General features: G+C 40.3%; 1 protein-coding gene across 1 annotated transcript in view; it reads right to left on the bottom strand.

Moving 5' to 3' along the window:
* The window catches only part of ppp2r5ca (protein phosphatase 2, regulatory subunit B', gamma a), a 76,637-nt gene extending 67,310 nt beyond the window's left edge, over positions 1-9,327 (bottom strand). Inside the window, exons 1-3 of the mRNA XM_061895937.1 lie at positions 9,118-9,327; positions 8,985-9,041; positions 8,320-8,464 (exon numbers count right to left, since the gene is read on the bottom strand). Coding sequence (XP_061751921.1) covers positions 8,320-8,464; positions 8,985-9,041; positions 9,118-9,144 — 229 coding nt within the window. The 5' untranslated portion in view covers positions 9,145-9,327. The remainder of the gene's footprint in view (positions 1-8,319; positions 8,465-8,984; positions 9,042-9,117) is intronic.
* Between the last annotated feature and the right edge of the window lie 12,241 nt (positions 9,328-21,568).

Below are 21,568 nucleotides of genomic sequence, written 5' to 3'. Positions count from 1 at the left end.
TGCTGCTGGTTGAAAATGTATATCCTGTTTTCTGCCTTGACAAGGAATTATTCGTTCGTATCGCCTTTCCGCTCGAAAGGATTCTTCAGTCATCACTCAAAGCAACATTTTTGAGTTTTACAATATAACTAAAACCACCTCTACTTACTAAACCTTCCCATGTGTGATATCTGTGATTCGTACACGCTATCGTAATGTAATCAAGCTAGCATCATTAACATTACCATATCAACCATTCAATCAATCAATGTTTATTTATAGACCCCTAAATCAGAACCAGAAGTCTAATATATATATATATATATATATATATATATATTTGATAAACTTAAAAAAACAAAAAATTATATCATTATAGATAAACTATTAATAAAAAATAATAAATAAATACAAATACATAGTACAATTAAACCGTATTCAATATACTACGTAAAAGAGGAATTAGTACAAAAATTATTCCTTGAATGTAGTAATTCAACTTATAATTAAATTTTTAAACATAAATATTTACCATGTCTCCTGTCACTCATCAATTGTAATTATTGCAATAAACCAAATCAAACTATTAATAAATATGCAGTGGAAAGGTACAAGAGCAAAACACAGCCGAGCATACATTTACAAGGAACCACTTAAGGCCACATCCTGCATGTAATGCTGCGTGTAAACAAAAAAGCCATGAAAAATAAATGTTCCAACCTCATCCTCACTGTCTAGCATTGGAAAAGGCACCAACATGATACATGGAAGTGGAAAAAATCAATAAAATAAATTGAAAACACAGGCCTATTTGCTGACGATTGTCATTATTTTGCACTAAATCAAGCCTCCAAATCAAAAATGCTTAAATGTAATGCAAAGGCCAAGCACCAGTGTTTTACACTGAGCCAGCATTATTTTACAATCTTGCAAACCCTGACATGGAAATATCGGTTTTCTTCATGCAGGTACGTCTTGATCCCACAGCTGATATCACGCCATTTGCATTACAGACAAAGCAGCGGATGGGCAGCATGGCTCATCAATTATGTAGCTTGACCGCCGGGTTAAAAAGGTGGCTTTGAGGATCCACCTGTGCCATACATTATTAATAAGGCTGCCTTCCTCCATGGCCAGACAACATGCAAAGGAGAAGCATTTGAAGAAAGCGAAAGAGAGAGTACATCTGTACAATGTAATCAGTATCCATGCAGTATAACAATGGCTCCCTTTATAAAATATGTTTGTAGACAACCACAATGTACCCCAGAGGACATTGTCAGGATATTTCTCATAGAAACCAATAAGAACGGGACTAAACCATTTTCAATCTCAAACTTACACCGTATTCACCCAAATATACGACCCTTTGAAGACATGTTTTTCAGAAAACATGTCTTCAAATGGATGGGTATCTTATATGTTCTATTCGAGCATAGGGCATTTTCCTTTTTATTTCCTTCCTTTTTTCCCCTTCAGTATTCTAGGAGTATTATAGGATTGGAGATCAGTGGAATTTATTGCTGATTAATTGAAATTTGGAGCAAATGTGTTCAAATCGAGTGCTTTACTTGGCTGCTGCAGGCAGAGGCGCTGTCGAAAGAGGACCCAATAACGTTGTCAGCATTGGGAAAGTATGTAATATTATACTGCTCATTGCAATGCATGGAAATAGGGGTTTGAAACATTACATGTGTTATTAACATTTATTTTGAATTATAATGTAACAATCAACATGTGTTGCCATAGTCAATGATTGAAAGGATACACAATATTTAAAACACATGTATATATATATATATATATATACCCATCCATTTACTACCGCTTATCCCTTTTGGGGTCACGGGGGGTGCTGAAGCCTATCACAGCTACAATTGGGCGAAAGGCGAGGTACGCCCTGGACAAGTTGCCACCTCATCACAGGGATATATATATATATATATATAGTTAGGTCAGGAAAAAACACAGAGGCTGTTTCATCTCAACAAGCCTGTTTCACAGGTTTCCCTGCTCTTCAGGGGATTTTAGGGCTTGTAAGGATGAAATAGTCTCTGTGTTTTTTCCTGACCTAACGTATATTCCGCTCTACCTTGGTATTGAGCACTGTATAATGGCTAACTCACAGAAACCTTGACTGCATACATACATACATACACACACACACACACACATACATACACATATACATATACATATATATATATATATATATATATATATATATATATATATATATATATATATATATATATATATATATATATACATACAGACACACACACACACACATTAATATATATATCCATCCAATTTTACCGCTTATTCCCTTTTTAGGGTTGCGGGGGGCGCTGGCGTCTATCTCAGCTACAATCGGAGGGAAAGGCGGGGTACACCCTGGACAAGTCGCCACCTCATCGCAGGGCCAACACAGATAGACAACATTCACACTCACATTCACACACTAGGGCCAATTTAGTGTTGCCAATCAACCTATCCCCAGGTGCATGTCATATACACATACATACATATACATACATACATACATACATACATATATATATATATATATATATATATATATATGTAGGTGTGGGAAAAAAATCACAAGACTACTTCATCTATATGGGAGAGGCAATGATGAGAGATATAGCAGATTAGTCTCTCTTAACAGGTGGCTGGATAGCTTCTGCAGACAACAGGGATTTACGTTTATTGATAATTGGCCCTCTTTCTGGGGCAAACCTGGCTTGCTGAGGAGAGACGGCTTTCACCCTAACCAGGAAGGCGCTATCCTCTTGTCTCGGAACATAGACTTCGCATTGAGCCACATTTGACTAACTGCACTAGAGCAAGCCCGGTCACAGGCAATTACAGAGCCTGCTAGCCTGGGTATGGAGTCAGTTAAGTTAGAACTAGCCAGCGCCAGGCTGGATGATCCCTGTACACATAGCAATTTTCGTAGAATAATACACAACTCACAAAATGTTTTTTCTACTGTGTCTATGACTACGTCAGAGTTAGACATGCGTTCTACTGAGGTGGCAAATTATGATGCGTTCAGTTTATCGCAGCGCCAAGTAGACAATCTGAAAATTCCCGTCATATCAATTCCTAGATATGGTCGTAATTATTTTAAGTACACTGCGCATAATAAACGCAACATTATTAATATTGCTACTACGGATAATTTTATCAACAACTCCTTAAAACAGCCCACTACCTATAATATGGGCTTTCTAAACATCAGATCTTTGTCTCCCAAAACGTTATTAGTCAATGAGGTCATTAGAGACAACAACCTTAACGTCATCGGTCTTAGCGAAACCTGGCTTAAACCAGACGACTTTTTTGCGATAAATGAGGCATCCCCTCCTTACTATACGAATGCGCATATTGCCCGTCACCTCAAAAGGGGAGGGGGTGTCGCACTAATATACAACGAAAACTTTAACTTTAGTCCTAACTTAAATAATAAATATAAATCGTTTGAGGTGCTTTCTATGAAGTCTGCCACACCTCTGCCTCTGTGCCTGGCCGTTATCTACCGCCCCCCAGGGCCCTATTCGGACTTTATTAGTGAATTCTCAGAGTTTGTTGCTGATCTAGTGACGCACGCCGATAATATAATTATAATGGGGGACTTTAATATCCATATGAATACCCCATTGGACCCACCGTGCGTGGCGCTCCAGACTATAATTGATAGCTGTGGTCTTACACAAATAATAAATGAACCGACGCATCGCAGCGGTAATACGATAGACCTAGTGCTTGTCAGAGGTATCACCGTCTCCAAAGTTATGATACTCCCGTATACTAAAGTAATGTCCGATCATTACCTTATAAAATTCGAAGTTCAGACTCATGTTCGGCAAGCTAATAATAATAATAACTGCTATAGCAGCCGCAACATTAATGCTGCCACAACGACGACTCTTGCGGACCTACTGCCCTCGGTAATGGCACCGTTCCCAAAGTATGTGGGCTCTATTGATAACCTCACTAACAACTTTAACAACGCCCTGCGCGAAACCATTGATAGTATAGCACCGCTGAAGTTAAAAAAGGCTCCAAAAAGGCGTACGCCATGGTTTACTGAAGAAACTAGAGCTCAGAAATTATTATGTAGAAAGCTGGAACGCAAATGGCGCACGACTAAACTTGAGGTGCACCATCAAGCATGGAGTGATAGTTTAATAACTTATAAACGCATGCTTACCTTAGCTAAAACTAATTATTACTCAAATCTCATCCGCATTAATAAAAACGATCCAAAATTTTTGTTTAGTACAGTAGCATCGCTAACCCAACAAGGGACTCCTTCCAGTAGCTCCACCCATTCGGCAGATGACTTTATGAAGTTCTTTAATAAGAAAATTGAACTTATTAGAAAGGATATTAAAGACAATGCGTCCCAGCTACAACGGGGTTATAGTAACACAGATACGATTGTATATACGGCGGATACTGCAAATATCCAAAATAGTTTCTCTCGTTTTGATGAAATAACATTAGAAGGATTGTTACAACGTGTAAATGGAATAAAACAAACAACATGTTTACTTGACCCACTTCCTGGGAAACTTATCAAGGAGCTTTTTGTATTATTAGGTCCATCAGTGCTAAATATTATAAACTTATTACTTTCCTCAGGCACTGTTCCCGTTGCATTCAAAAAAGCGGTTATTCATCCTCTCCTTAAAAGACCTAACCTCGATCCTGACCTCATGGTAAACTACCGACCGGTGTCTCACCTTCCCTTTATTTCGAAAATCCTCGAAAAAATTGCTGCAGAGCAGCTAAATGAGCACTTAGCGTTTAACAATCTATGTGAAACCTTTCAATCCGGTTTCAGGGCAAATCACTCGACTGAGACAGCCCTCGCAAAATTGACTAATGATCTATTGCTAACGATGGACTCTGATGCGTCATCTATGTTGCTGCTCCTCGATCTTAGCGCTGCTTTCGATACCGTCGATCATAATATTTTATTAGAGCGTATCAAAATACGAATTGGTATGTCAGACTCAGCCCTGTCATGGTTTAACTCTTATCTTACTGATAGGATGCAGTGCGTCTCCTATAACAGTGTGACCTCGGACTATGTTAAGGTAACGTGTGGAGTTCCCCAGGGTTCGGTCCTTGGCCCTGTACTCTTCAGCATCTACATGCTGCCGCTAGGTGACGTCATACGCAAATACGGTATTAGCTTTCACTGTTATGCTGATGACACCCAACTTTACATGCCCCTAAAGCTGACCAACACGCCGGACTGTAGTCAGTTGGAAGCGTGTCTTAATGAAATTAAACAATGGATGTCCGCTAACTTTTTGCAACTTAATGCCAAAAAAACGGAAATGCTGATTATCGGTCCTGCTAGACACCGACCTCTATTTAATAATACAACTTTAACATTTGACAACCAAATAATAAAACAAGGTGACTCTGTAAAAAATCTGGGTATTATCTTCGACCCAACTCTCTCCTTTGAGTCACACATTAAAAGCGTTACTAAAACGGCCTTCTTTCATCTCCGCAATATCGCTAAAATTCGCTCCATTTTGTGCACTAAAGACGCTGAGATCATTATCCATGCGTTTGTTACGTCTCGTCTCGATTACTGTAACGTATTATTTTCGGGTCTCCCCATGTCTAGCATTAAAAGATTACAGTTGGTACAAAATGCGGCTGCTAGACTTTTGACAAGAACAAGAAAGTTTGATCATATTACGCCTGTACTGGCTCACCTGCACTGGCTTCCTGTGCACTTAAGATGTGACTTTAAGGTTTTACTACTTACGTATAAAATACTACACGGTCTAGCTCCAGCCTATCTTGCCGATTGTATTGTACCGTATGTCCCGGCAAGAAATCTGCGTTCAAAAGACTCCGGCTTATTAGTGATTCCTAGAGCTCAAAAAAAGTCTGCGGGCTATAGAGCGTTTTCCGTTCGGGCTCCAGTACTCTGGAATGCCCTCCCGGTAACAGTTCGAGATGCTACCTCAGTAGAAGCATTTAAGTCTCATCTTAAAACTCATCTGTATACTCTAGCCTTTAAATAGACCTCCTTTTTAGACCAGTTGATCTGCCGCTTCTTTTCTTTCTCCTATGTCCCCCCCTCCCTTGTGGAGGGGGTCCGGTCCGATGACCATGGATGAAGTACTGACTGTCCAGAGTCGAGACCCAGGATGGACCGCTCGTCGGGACCCAGGATGGACCGCTCGCCTGTATCGGTTGGGGACATCTCTACGCTGCTGATCCGCTTGAGATGGTTTCCTGTGGACGGGACTCTCACTGCTGTCTTGGAGCCACTATGGATTGAACTTTCACAGTATCATGTTAGACCCGCTCGACATCCATTGCTTTCGGTCCCCTAGAGGGGGGGGGTTGCCCACATCTGAGGTCCTCTCCAAGGTTTCTCATAGTCAGCATTGTCACTGGCGTCCCACTGGATGTGAATTCTCCCTGCCCACTGGGTGTGAGTTTTCCTTGCCCTTTTGTGGGTTCTTCCTAGGATGTTGATTTGTGCAGTCATTTGAGACATTTGTGATTTGGGGCTATATAAATAAACATTGATTGATTGATTGATATACTTCATATATATATATATATATATACATGGTTAGGTCAGGAAAAAAAACAGAGGCTAATTCTGCCTCCGCTTGGGATGGTTTCCTGCTGGCTCCGCTGTGAACGGGACTCTCGCTGCTGTGTCTTGGATCCTCTTTGGACTGGACTCTCGCGACTGTGTTGTATCCATTGTGGATTGAACTTTCACAGTATCATGTTAGACCCGCTAGACATCCATTGCTTTCCTCCTCTCTAAGGTTCTCATAGTCATCATTGTCACCGACGTCCCCCTGGGTCATTATTGTCACCAATGTCCCACTGGGTGTGAGTTTTCCTTGCCCTTATGTGGGCCTACCGAGGATGTCGTGGTGGTCTGTGCAGCCCTTTGAGACACTAGTGATTTAGGGCTATATAAGTAAACATTGATTGATTGATTGATTCATCCCAACAAGCCTGTTTCACAGGTTTCCCTGCTCTTCAGGGGATTTTAGGGCTTGTAGGGATGAAATAGCCTCTGTGGTTATTCCTGGCCTAACGTACATTCCGCTCTACCTTGGTATTGAGCACTGTATAACGGATAACTCCCAGAAACCTTGACTACATACATACATACATATATATATATATACATATACACACACACATACATATACACACACACACACACATATACACACACACACATACATACATACATACATACATACATACATACATATATATATATACATATATATATATATATATATATATATATACAAACAGTATCTCTTTATTCAATTCAGACATGTTTTTGTCATAAGGTTTATGACTCAAAAGATAACCATTTTGATTTTTTTTTTTATTGTAAATTGACTGTTTTGCTGTACATTACACACTTTAAGCAAAAACACATTTATGGGACCACCATTTATCTTAAGTTTTTATAAATTAACAACATGGGTAATGATGACATTTTTTTTAGGTTTCCATGATGGATAACATAAACATATATATTTTGATGCCAATATATAATTATGTGTTAGTTAGTTACATAGTTATTGGTTATGTAGCATTATTGCTCAAAACGGTATTGGTGGATTCATGGCGCTCTAGTATGGCCAAAACTTTTTTTACTTGAAAAAATTTACTTTGGAAATTGAAAAATCAAGCTTTGATGTTGAATTTTGAAAAATACATTATATTCTAAATAAAAAATAAGTGCATATTTTTATTATTATAATATAAATATGATTCACTCTAACACGTAGAGAGGTCAGTCAAAAAGTTTAAATTGTGAAAAAAAAAAAGATTTGAATCTGGAAAAAACTGAAGCGCAAACATAAAAATATATTTAAAGTGAAAATCGAAAATAAATAGTTCATCCAAAAGAATTGCCAGAAAGAATCCTGAAACAAAATCTGTGCACTTTTTGTATAGCTTCAAGTGTAAAACTGTTGGCCCAAATTTAGCTCCATACGGGTTCTGATTAAATTGAAATGTCAGCTTAGTGATTTGATTTTGGAGATGATCTGGGTCATTTCTGCTACAATACCTTACGTTTGCATTACAGGGCCCTGCCACCACCCAAAGTGAGATAGGCAGATAACTGACTTTTGTTCCTTTCTGTCTGGTATAGAACAACCTAGGTGCAAAAAGTAAACCATACTGGTTCCTTAAAAAACAAAACAAAACAAAAAAAAACAACTTTGTTTTTCTTGTAGTGGACCTTTTTAGACTGTGCAAGTGTACCTAATAGAGTGACCCCTGAGTGTCCTTGCTGCCTACCTGCCAGGGCAGCCAGTTTGTTCAGCTCCCTGTTGTCGCTGAGGGGGAAGCAGGAAGAACTGAGCCTCTTCTCCCTCCTCCCAACTGAGTGTGACCCCGGCTGCTTCACCCTCATCAGCTGAGTCGCCGGAGGCCCCTTTTTAGCCTACAGGAACACGGCAACCAGAGAGAAAGGACATTATAGGTAAGAGAGAGGGAGGCGGAAGGGTGGATGATGTGCTTAAGGGTCAAATTCTGCCTCGAGTCGGATCGGGTTCGGAATCTGGGAACCTGATCACGACTGACCTCGAACTGGGGCAGAATAACTGAGGAAAGCGCAAACAGACGACATCATGTCGGTAAGGACAAAGCTTTACAGGCCGAGATGGGAAAGTCACCGGATGGCGCCTGTGATGTCACATGACAATCTTTCTCATGCATTGATTAGGATGATAAAACGTGTTTGTGTTACTGCGACATAATACACAAAATAGGGGCGGCATATTGTGGATGAGCGCAAACAACGTGTGCTTCTTATGTCACGCCGTCTGTAGGACTTGGTCCACCGGAGGACATAAACGCGCTCCGAAAAGTCACAAAGAAAGTATCTATACGAGCGTCCTGATCAAATATATCCCTAAGGGACGACGTACACTGTGCTATTGTGTTCCAGTGAAAATACTCACTTCTTGATCCCCAGCAGGCCCATTTTTACTTTTGCTCTTTCCAGACTTACTGCCGTCCTAAACAACACAAATTGTCAGTCGTGCAATTTAAAAATGACGAAAAAATAGATCTCGAATGATATAATAAATGTACCTTGTCTTTCCTGCTTTTCGGAGGCATGATGGAAGGGCGCGCTCCACTGTCACGGTTTTCCCCCCCGCTCGACTTCACGCTGGAGTGGCTCCCAGTCCCAGTGGTGAATATCCAAGCAGCACCATGTGACCATGAGTACCAGCAGGCTGCCTGCGCAGACGCTTCATGCAGGACTAACTGTTTGTTTTTTTTTATTAAGAGGACAAGAAGTGGAGGCGGATTTCTGCTGTGATGTCCTGCAAGTCCAAAGCAGACTGACTTTCTAAACCGGTTGTTGGGTCACTCGACTGCCACACGGGGACAGTGTTGCACCAGCAGGAATGTGCAAAAGGATGCATCACCAAAAAACGACCCCCGTGTACACAAGGCCTGGGCAATTATATTGACTCGGTGTCACAGGTGGGTCACATTTTAATGTGCAAACATAGACACTCCAGACAACAACGTAAAGGTAAGGTGATTTAATAACAAAAAAAACGGTGCAAAAACAGACAAAAACAACAAAAGAAATGCATGCGGAAATGCACAGAAGCTAATGCTAACATTAGCACAGGATCAGGGAACAAGAAATCTAGAAGAAACCAACGTAACAGTTGCTTACCGCAAACAAGGGACCAAGACCGACTGATGGGACAAGGCAGGCTTAAATAAGAAAGTAATTAACAAAAACAGGTGTGTGTCTGGAACCCGCAGCAGGTGAAATAATACGTTACCATGGTGACCAAATTAACTCACAAGGTGTACAAACAACAAAAGGAGTCCAAACTAACAGAAAATAACTAAACTAAACATGATCCAGACCACGGATCATGACACAGAGGAAAAAATGTGTCTGGGGGCCGGTATATCTATTTTTAGGGACACTAATACAAAACTTCACAATAACGTCTAATTGAATGCTAAAAACTTTTTGACAGACTGCCTTACAAAACGTAATGGAATTGTATTTTTTTCTACGAAAGATAAAACACTGAATATTGACAAAATATGAATGTCACACCCCCTTTCGATCGACATGTTTTACAATCAAGAGAAACGCAACAAAAATGCAACAAACAGTGAAAAATGAACGCGAAGGGTACAAAATAAACCCAAGTGTAAAACTGTTGGCCCTAATTTAGCTCCATACGGGTTCTGATTTAATTGAAATGTCAGCTTAGTGATTTGATTTTGGAGGTGATCCGGATCATTTCTACTACGATACCTTACGTTTGCATTACAGGGCTGAACTTCTCTGCGGCCCTGCCACCACCCACAGTGAGAAAGGTGGATAACTGACTTTTGTTCCTTTCTGTCTGGTATGGAACAACCTAGGTGCAAAAATTGAACTATACTGGTTCCTTAAAAAAAAAAAAAAAACACACTTAGTTTTTCTTGTAGTGGAAATGTGTCCCCCATGACCTTGAACTACCTTCCCTCTGTTGCTAGATATCTCGAGATGTATGTTGTAATATGTATATGTGCTCTGCTATGGAGGTTTTTTTCTCACTCCGAACTGGGCCCCATTAGGAGCCCAGTCTGGATTGTATTTTTTTACTCATCCTTCCCCAGCGTTTACCTTCTTCCCATCTTTTACGGGGCGCCTCATGGCGACCCATCAGCGTTCTTGTTCTGTAACCCTGTACACTGCTTGTTTGTCTAATCTTGAACAGGTTTGTGCTGAAAACAAAGTTTCGTTGTACTTGTTGCAATGACAATAAAGACCTACCTACCTACCTAACCCCTGTTTCCACCGTGCTGCCCATTGATTGATTAATGTATATTTAATTTGGGACTGCCTTATCCATCTAACATGTGTTCAAGTTCGCCTTTTTTTTTTTTCTCTTCTTCCTCTTGGAAGCTGCACTGGAAGCTAATGTCCATTGGAGAGCAGTGTTGTGGTGTTCCTTTCCCCCCGCATATCCAAGCCAATTGATCAAGGGATGATGGGAATTGATTAATTATCTTCCAGCTCAGGCAAACGATCTAATAAAGAGCTTTAGAAGCACAACTAAAACATTTTAAATAAAAAATGTGAATTACATGCAACAACAACAAAAAATGAAAGTATTATTTGGAACACAAGTCTCTCAGAAGAGGAGAGTGGGTCATGGAGTGTTCTCTGTTGATGCTGCTGGGCTGTTCTCTGCATCCCTCTTTATCTCACTTCACGACCAGTTCATCATCAACACCACGTTATTACTCGCTGATACGGTGCCTTTCATTTCCTGGCCCACCGACATCAATGAAAGCAAACCGCGTTCCCCCAAACCCGTGTGTGTGTTGCACACGGGGACAATATGTCCTTCCATAGAAAAAAAGAAATGAAGCAGCATTTCTGTAACGGTTGCATATCAGTGATGTGAAGGCAGATTGGCTTTACTCCGAGAAAGGACTCCAATATTACCGCACGTCAATAGTCTTGCAAGGCAAAAACCAAACCTTTATTTTTCTTTTTGATGCTTCTCTGAGCATTCTAAAGCCTTTTTGTTGTGGTGCTTGGATTGTGCATGAATTGCCTTAAAGGAGAACATTATCACAATTTAAAAAGGGTTAAAAACAACAAAAATCAGTTCCCAGTGGCTTGTTTTATTTTTCAACGTTTTTTTCAAAATTTCACACCTCCCGGAACATCCCTAAAAAAAGCTTTAAAGTTCTTGATTTTCCCTATTTGAGATGCGACAGTCCATTTCCCTGTGACGTCATACAGTGCTGCCAATACAAACAACATGGCGGTTACCACAACAAGATATAGCGACATTAGCTCGGATTCAGACTCGGATTTCAGCGGCTTAAGCGATTCAACAGATTACGCATGTATTGAAACAGATGGTCGGAGTATGGAGGCAGATAGCGAAAACGAAATTGAAGAAGAAACTAAAGCTATTGAGCGAATAGATTTTGACGCTATTCGGCCATAGCATGGGTGTAACTAATGAAGTGGCCCATAGCATGGCTGCCTTATTAGCATCGCCGGTAAAATGTGCGGACCAAACGATCAGGACTTTCGCATCTTGTGACACTGGAGCAACTTAAATCCGTCGATTTGTAAGTGTTTGTTTCGCATTAAATGTGGGTATCTAGTTTCAAATGTACATACAGCTAGCGTAGTAAATAGCATGTTAGCATCGATTAGCATAGCATGTTTGCATCGATTAGCTGGCAGTCATGCTGCGACCAAATATGTCTGATTAGCACATAAGTCAACAACATCAACAAAACTCACCTTCGTGATTTTGTTGACTTAATTGTTGCAAATGCATCTGCAGGTTATCCATACATCTCTGTGCCATTAATGTCTTAGCATCGCCAGTAAAATGTGCAGACACTCTGGCAAATTCAATGGGGGTCTGGCGACAGATTTCTTGCCAGTGGTGCAACTTGAATCCCTCCCTGTTAGTGTTGTTACACCCTCTGACAACACCCCGACGAGGCATGATGTCTCCAAGGTTCCAAAAAATAGTCGAAAAAACGGAAAATAACAGAGCTGAGACCCAGTGTTTGTAATGTGAAAATGAAAATGGCGGCTGTATTACCTCGGTGACGTCACGTTCTGACGTCATCGCAAAAAGACCGATAAACAGAAAGGCGTTTAATTTGCTAAAATTCACCCATTTAGAGTTCGGAAATCGGTTAAACAAAATACATGGTCTTTTTTCTGCACCATCAAGGTATATATTGACGCTTGCAAAGGTTTGGTGATAATGTTCCCTCTTTAACAAGAGCTGTTATGAGCAGTCTGTCCGGTCAATGGGGCTAAAAACTAGCCCCGCATTACAAGAGCTTGTTTTTTTTTTTTAACCGAAGAGAAATACAGCGAGATGTGATGATTGGACAGCTTTTCACAGTGGATGGAAGAAAATGTTTGCCGTTGGAACCATGTTGAGGGGTGCCTGGTTGACTTTAATCCAGGAGTGTTAAACGTACACGAACATGTTTTAAATCGGTCCGCGGGATGAGTTTGCTAAGTATAAAAATGAACCAAAATTTTTGAAAGAAAGAAATCGCTCTTCTATATGTGTCCACTAGATGTCGTAATAGCAATTCTTTGTATCTTCGTAGATGATGCTACATATGTAGGAAAAATAAACCACCTGATGTCAGTGCACTATGGAAGTAGAATTGCCTCACATCAACTTATATGTATCAATATGAAATTAATACATATGCATGTATTATAAAATATCTTAATACAAATGTTATGTACAAATAAATAAATAAGTTGTATAAATAAAAGCGTATTTGTAAATATATTTTTGAGATTCGAAAAAATATACGAATAAAAATTATAAATATAAAAATGTGACTTACAAATAAATCAACATTTTGTATAAATAAACATGTACCGTATTTTTCGGATTATAAATTGCTCCGGAGTATACGTCGCACCGCCCAAAAATGCATAATAAAGAAGGAAAAAAACATATATAAGTCGCATTTTTGGGGGAAATGTATTTGATAAAATCCAACACCAAGAATAGACATTTGAAAGGCTATTTAAAATAAATAAAGAATAGTGAACAACAGGCTGAATAAGTGTACGTTATATGACGCATAAATAACCAACTGAGAAGGTGCCCGGTATGTTAACGTAACATATTATGGTATGAGTCATTCAAATAACTATGACATATAGAACATGCTATACGTTTACCAAACAATCTGTCACTCCTAATTGCTAAATCCGATGAAATCCTCTTCCTCGATGTCGCTTCTAAACTACTCTGCCAACTCCAAAGATATGCGCGGCTTCCTCTTGTCGTTTTCTGCTGCATATTTCACTACGTCCAGCTTGTAATCTGCAGTACATGATTTCTTTGTCGGTGCCATTTTTTGTTCAGCCCTTCTCAGTTTTTATAAGTTACCGCCAACGTTGAAATGATCCATTTTAATAGCTACGGCAGTAGCATACAGCATATTGCAGTTAGCATCCCATGACCCACAATGCACTTCTGCCAAGACCCTCCCCCACCGAATTCTTATTGGTTGACGTGTATGTGACGATTGCTGACATTTTCTACGTCTCTTCCGCGAATGAGACAAGTAATATTATTTCATATTTTACGGTAATGTGTTAATAATTTCACACATAAGTCGCTCCGAAAAAACCGCAATTTATAATCCGAAAAATACGGTATTCGTAAATATATTTTTGAGATTTGAACATAAATATGCTTGATTTTGTATTCCTATTTGTATTGGATTTGCACATGTGGATCGCTTTTTTTGCTTTTGTGTCGAGACCACCCAAATTTTGATAGATTTTACCACCAGGGGTGCAAATGATACATTCTCTATTAGATGCAATGATTTTCTCTATTTGGACCATGATATCGGTCCTAACTTTTTCACCGGTCTTCATATGGAAGGTACTTTTCCTTGTTGATGTCTCATCCTCAACACTTCCCATCCTAATGCAGGTACAAGTTTATGCAAGTAATATTGCACTATTTTTTATAAATACTCATTCATGCAAAATTACAAAAACCCTAAATTGTTGCAATATTATGAGAAAAAAATATGCATTTTTTAATAGAAAAACATGGTAAATTGAAAAGAATAATATTTTGTTAATCTGAATATTGAGTTTGGCTTATTGTCTTCATCGTGTATCCTGCCTGTGACAATCCGTCACTTCAGTTCTGTTAGTTTTTTGTGTTTTTGTATTTACTTCCTGTTCAGTGCTCTTATTTTGTTATTTCCTGTTTAATTCACGGAGCACTGTTATTTTTCTCTTTTCGTTGATTGGCAGCGGTAGACACTTGCTGTCAATCAAACGTGTGCCTATTTATGTCTCACTAGAGCACTCCTCAATGCTCGTGGATAAATCTATGTTTGGAAATGTTATTATGCAAGACTGCTTTCTGTTTATTTGTTTCTTATGAGTATTAAATTATATAACCTTCACTCAATTCTCTCCTGGACTCTTGCATCCACGGGGTCACACAACTGCAGCCATGCGACATCCTAACACTGTCACTGTACCTAATAAAGTTGTCTAGAAATCACATGGTGAGCAGTTGGTGCACAGCCGGTACATTACTGCACGCCATGAAGACCTGGCTGTGCTCCAGCAGATGGTGTGTTTGATGGGCGTAAAAGAACATCATGCACTGGCCGCTTCAGGAACCTCCCTTCATCCTCTGGGATTCAACTTTGCACTTTGTGAGACCTTAGAGTGTGCTCCTCTTTTGCTCCTCTTTCCTCTGACCTCGCGGCGCCACTGCAGCTCACCTGTTCTGCAGGAAAGAGACGTTTCCATCTTGGGAAAAAAAAAACGATCAAATTGATCCTTCTGAAGGGAGGCTATAATTCATGAATGTAACGGGAATGTCGGAATTTGTTGGAAGTACAAATAATATTTTACCTTCAATCAACCACGTTGTAAAAACAAACAAAAACAAAACAAAATAGGCTTTGCTACACATTTTAGAATAAAGCCGTTGAGCTTATATTATGTATAAGACCTTTAGAAAATACATTAAAGACGATGAAATGTGCATATTCAAAACTTCATGGTTGAGAACATTGGTCCCCACATTGAGTGAAAAAAATGTGTCAGGGGCCCGGGTGGTAAATATATATATATAAATATATATATATATATATATATATATATATATATATATATATATATATATATATATATATATATATATATATATATGTGTGGGAATAATCACAAGACTACATCTCTACAGAACTGTTTCATGAGGGGTTCCCTCAATCATCAGGAGCTTTTAATGGAAGCATTCACATACAATGGTTTATATAGGGCACAGAGTGGGTGTGTACAGGCATGCGTAGGGGTGTGGTGATTGGCTCATGTGTTACCTAGGAGGTGTTTCCGTCTGTGGCGGCATGTTGAAATGATTTCACTGCGCTTGTTGAGGGATGACAGGTCTGGATGATATATGATAAACAGTTTCTCTTTTAAGCACAGGTTGCATATTTTATTACCACTGTTGTAAAGTGTGCTGGATGCAAGAATTTGTCATGTTATTGAATATTCAACATTATTGTCTTTGAGGTTCCAAATGTGCTTGCTGAGTTCTGTAGAATTACGCATATATATATATATATATATATATATATATATATATATATATATATATATATATATATATATATATATATATCCACACCGGTATATATATGTGGATTCTGAGTGCGATGATGACACGTTATCAATGGGAAAATTAATTTTTAATCAATATTATTTGTCTGAGCTGATAGGAGACACAGAGAGTAACCAGCGGTAGAAAATGGATTAGAAAGGTCAGATTTAAGAAAATAATAATAAAATACAAAAAAACTTTGTTTTTTTGTATTTATTTTTTTTTTTTAACTTGGCACTTCTCGCGGGCTAGATTTTGGACGCCGGTGGGCCTGATCCGGCCCGCCGGCTGTAGTTTGGGGACCACTGGTTTAGAATAACTAATGTTTGGAAAATGACTTTCAAAAAGTCATTTTAGTTACTTTTTAATTTGTCATTTAATAACTAAATTACTCCTGATGAATGTATTATTTATTAGGATTAATACTTGGATAATTGTGTTACTTAAAAAAAAAAATCGATTTCAAATATCTGGCATATGCACTCGAAAGATATTTCATGAAAGCAGAGTGTGTGTCTGTGCCAAGTTAAAAGTTAAAGTACCAATGATTGTAACACACACTAGGTGTGGTGAAATTTGTCCTATGCATTTGACCCATCCCCTTGATCACCCCCTTGGAAGTGAGGGGAGCAGTGGGCAGCAGCGGTGCCGTGCCTGGGAATCATTTATGGTGATTTAACCCCCAATTCCAACCCAAGTGATGTGTGACATCAGCGAAAGAGCCAGACAGAGCAGTATTAGCCTAGCAGTGTTTGTTAGCTCTTGCAGGATGGCAGCTCCGTTGAATCTTTTCACTGGATTTGTGTCATCGCTGGTTAATAGAGAGATGGAATGTGCTTCTATGGCTGTAGTCTCCTTGTCCACAAACGATGCATTGTGAGCTTGCAAGCTGGTCACTTCAATCATTGATTTCTTGTTCATTATCCCCATGTAGTAGTAGAAGTGTGTGTACTTACAAGGTGTGTGTTGTTTGCTGTGTGATGTTTCCTCCTTCTATTTAATAGCAAGTTCATTGCTTTTAATGTTAAAAATACATTTTCTGCATTGACCTTGCTGTGCTTCTGGCTCTGTCATGTTGGCATAAAACCACATCAAAAGTAGCATGCCAAGTTACATCAAACATTTCGGTAACATCGTTGTAACGTGCATAGAAGTATTCATTTAGATGTACGCCGCCTTCCGCCCATGTGCTGCTGAGATAGGCTTGGTAGAAACTGGATGGATGGATGGATGGATGGATGGATGGATTACCTTATACTGATAAAAGTAAATCTGACAATAATTCCATTCTTCAGGACATGCGATTTTGTGATCGGCTGTGTATATATTTGCTTTTTCACGACGCTGAGACGAAAGCATGTCAAAGATTACAGGATTGTAAGACGAAAAAAAAAAGTACACGAGCTCAGGAAGGATTAGAATATGCAAATATATCCCCACCTGCATAACACACATCTTTTGAACATATATGAATATTTATATCATATACAATACCGGATCAACATGGAGAGGCGGCGATGATGACATTTTATGACTAATTAGCCGTGCTGTACATTGACGTGCGGTCAGGGGAGGCAGTGCCTCACCTGTGATCATGCAAAGAAATAAAATATATAATGATAAAATAATTGTAATTGTTAGTTTTAAATTTTCATTTAGCTTTACCAATTTGGATTACTTTTTCTTCAAAATCGCTGAATTTTTGCAATCCCTCGGCCAGAGCGCGTTCTTGTCTGGTGTGTTGCCGTTTTGAACGCCAGAGAAAAAAGTCTGAAATGAGGCAAACAGTTCTTGTGTCTCACGATAGGGGCGCTCATGATCAGAGACATACGGTGGCGTAAGCGAGTCAAGTGCCGCAGCGAGTAATATGTTTTGTGTGTTGGTTGAGCTATCAAAAAGGCAGAGAAAAAAGTCTGAGGTGAGGCAAACAGTTCTCGTGCCTCACGATAGGGACGGGGCGCTCATGATCCCAGACATACGGTGGGCTCAGCGGGTAAGTGCCGCAGCAAATTTTTTTTTCCGTCTTGTGCACCCCGACTTTCAACATGGATGACTAGATTTGCACACTTAAATATATTTCTAACGTGGACTTTGAGTTTGAGTTTGAGTTTATTTGGAACATGCATGCATACAACATGATACATCACAATTTCCAGTTTCTCTTTATAACATGTTCGAAAAGGAGTAGGAAGAAGCAGAGCTTGTTAAATCCTACCCCTTTTCTTTTACATCACAGTTGCTAAAACTTTTGTTCACTTCCTGTTCTCAATGTATTCACAGTATACTCCATAAGTATCACAATAAAAATAAATAAGTAAATAACTGGTGAAGTAGGTTATACTCCATACGATGAGATAAATTAGATTATTTTGAGAATTTTGAGCAAAGCAGGAGATAATTACTAAAGGAAGACCAACGGCGGAGCTGAATGGTTTGTTTCAATCAGCAGGACGGAAAGTTACTCGCTCTTTCCAAACGGAGTGGTATACGTGAAAAGACTGGCTTTGTGGATGTTCTGCAAGAAACCACCTTTTCTGCTTTACTTGCCTTCTTTTTCAAACCTGTGGAACTGTGTGGACTCAAATGGGTTTTTGTGACCTAAAGAATTTGCAAAGCAGCCTCACCAAACATGAGCGGTTGGCAGATCATATTCAAAGATAGATTACGCTAAAAACGTTTGGGATGACGAGGATAAACTTGGCTTTGGATGAACAGCGGCAACTCAACATCAGTGTCCACAATGCTAAGGTAAAAGAGAACCGAGAGATTATAAAAGATGTCATCAATGCGACCTGCATACTCTCCTAACAGCAGCTCGCATTTCGTGGAAATGATGAGAGTAGGAGCTCTGCTACTCTGTAACTATGTTGAACTCTTATAATTAAGACTTTTAAAACTAAAGGAAGTGAAGGAGGACTTTTACCAGAAAGCGAGGGCTATTTTTATCCAGAAGGACCGGCGCATGGACTTCATTTATAAGGTAAGACGGCGATAACATTATTTTTGCTTCGTTTTTAATGAAATGCACATTTTGTGGGGAACAGTTTGTACGTGTAAAGAATGCAGAAATGAAACATAACCCGTAAACTGCTGCCAACCAAATGGCAAATAATCTGCGCTGCGTATTTGTAAACATGATTCTGATTACGTCAGTGCCTCACCAGCTATTAACCTCACCGCACGTCACTGGTGTTGTAAGTATTGACGAACATGACTTGTTATGACTGACTCGAAAAGTGGGCGTGTACGAGTGAAAACAGGACTTCTGCTCAACGATAATGTTAAACAAGGCTCTGGTTAGTGTTCTATGAGGTGGCTTTTAATATTCAATAGGGATGCAACAATATCAAAATCTCACGGTGCGATTGTCCATCCATCCATCCATCATCTTCCGCTTATCCGAGTTTGGGTCGCGGGGGCAACAGCCTAAGCAGGGAAGCCCAAACTTCCCTCTCCCCAGCCACTTCGTCTAGCTCTTCTCGGGGGATCTTGAGGCGTTCCCAGGCCAGCCGGGAGACATAGTCTTCCCAACGTGTCCTGGGTCTTCCCCGTGGCCTCCTACCGGTTGGACGTGCCCTAAACACCTCCCTAGGGAGGCGTTCGGGTGGCATCCTGACCAGATGCCCGAACCACCTCATCTGGCTCCTCTCGATGTGAAGGAGCAGCGGCTTTACTTTGAGTCCCTCCCGGATGGCAGAGCTTCTCACCCTATCTCTAAGGGAGAGCCCCGCCACACGGCGGAGGAAACTCATTTCGGCCGCTTGTAGCCGTGATCTTATCCTTTCGGTCATGACCCAAAGCTCATGACCATAGGTGAGGATGGGAACGTAGATCGACCGGTAAATTGAGAGCTTTGCCTTCCGGCTCAGCTCCTTCTTCACCACAACGGACCGGTACAACGTCCGCATTACTGAAGACGCCGCACCGATCCGCCTGTCGATCTCACGATCCACTCTTCCCTCACTCGTGAACAAGACTCCTAGGTACTTGAACTCCTCCACTTGGGGCAGGGTCTCCTCCCCAACCCGGAGATGGCACTCCACCCTTTTCCGGGCGAGAACCATGGACTCGGACTTGGAGGTGCTGATTCTCATTCCGGTCGCTTCACACTCGGCTGCGAACCGATCCACCGAGAGCTGAAGATCCCGGTCAGATGAAGCCATCAGGACCACATCATCTGCAAAAAGCAGAGACTTAATCCCGCGGCCACCAAACCGGAACCCCTCAGCGCCTTGACTGCCCCTAGAAATTCTGTCCATAAAAGTTATGAACAGAATCGGTGACAAAGGACAGCCTTGGCGGAGTCCAACCCTCACTGGAAATGTGTTTGACTTACTGCCGGCAATGCGGACCAAGCTTTGGCACTGATCGTACAGGGAACGGACCGCCACAATAAGACAGTCCGATACCCCATACTCTCTGAGCACTCCCCACAGGACTTCCCGAGGGACACGGTCGAATGCCTTCTCCAAGTCCGGTGCGATTGTGTCACTGTATTAAGGCCACAGTATGATATTAACGTGGTACACTGTATGTATAAACCAGTGGTCGGCGACCCAAAATGTTAAAAGAGCCATATTGGACCAAAAATATACCCCAAAAAAATCTGTCTGGAGTGGCAAAAAAATGTAAAGTCTTATATAAGTGTTATAATAAAGGCAAAACATGATGTAAGTGTCTAATACCTATATTAGCTTACTATCAAAATGACTTTAAAAGTCTTATATTGTGATGTTCTTTTTGGGTTTTGGACTCTTTGTGCACTTTTGTTTTGTCACCATGACGACCAATTAGTTCACCTGATTCATTTGGACTCACGCACCTGATTTGATTAGGACTCACGCACCCATGTTAATCATGTCACCATTATTTAAGCCTGTAGTTGCCAGGTAGTCGGCCTGGCAACATCACTCTTGATACACTCTTGATACCCCTGACATTATCCATGCTTGTTTTTTCAGGTCACAGTAAGTGTTTTCGTTTTCATGTCCTTAGTTCTGCCTTTGTGCTAGATTTTGTTTTCTTAGCCAAGTTTGTTCTCTGCCTTGTGCGCGCCTTTTGTTTGTTACTTTTTGAGTAAAATTAAATCACGTCGTTACCTTCACGTCGTGTCCAGTCAAGTCGTTTTGCATCCCGGGAGAACATTCATCGCAGCGAGCTGCGAAAGCTTCGCAGTATGCTGCTCCAAAGTTCAAGTCATGGGTGTCAAACTCTGGCCCGCGGGCCAAATTTGTAATTTCCTTTGGACCTTGAGGCAATAATAAATTTACGTTAGAGCTGGCCCGCCGGTATTATACAGTGGCAGTGCTGCTGTATCACCGCATTCAACTATAATTTACATACATGCCAACCCT

The sequence above is a fragment of the Nerophis ophidion genome, linkage group LG03 (genome assembly GCF_033978795.1).
Source record: "Nerophis ophidion isolate RoL-2023_Sa linkage group LG03, RoL_Noph_v1.0, whole genome shotgun sequence".
Lineage (NCBI taxonomy): Eukaryota > Metazoa > Chordata > Actinopteri > Syngnathiformes > Syngnathidae > Nerophis > Nerophis ophidion.
Note: the sequence above shows the minus strand (reverse complement) of the source record. Positions and strands in the feature narration are given on the sequence as shown.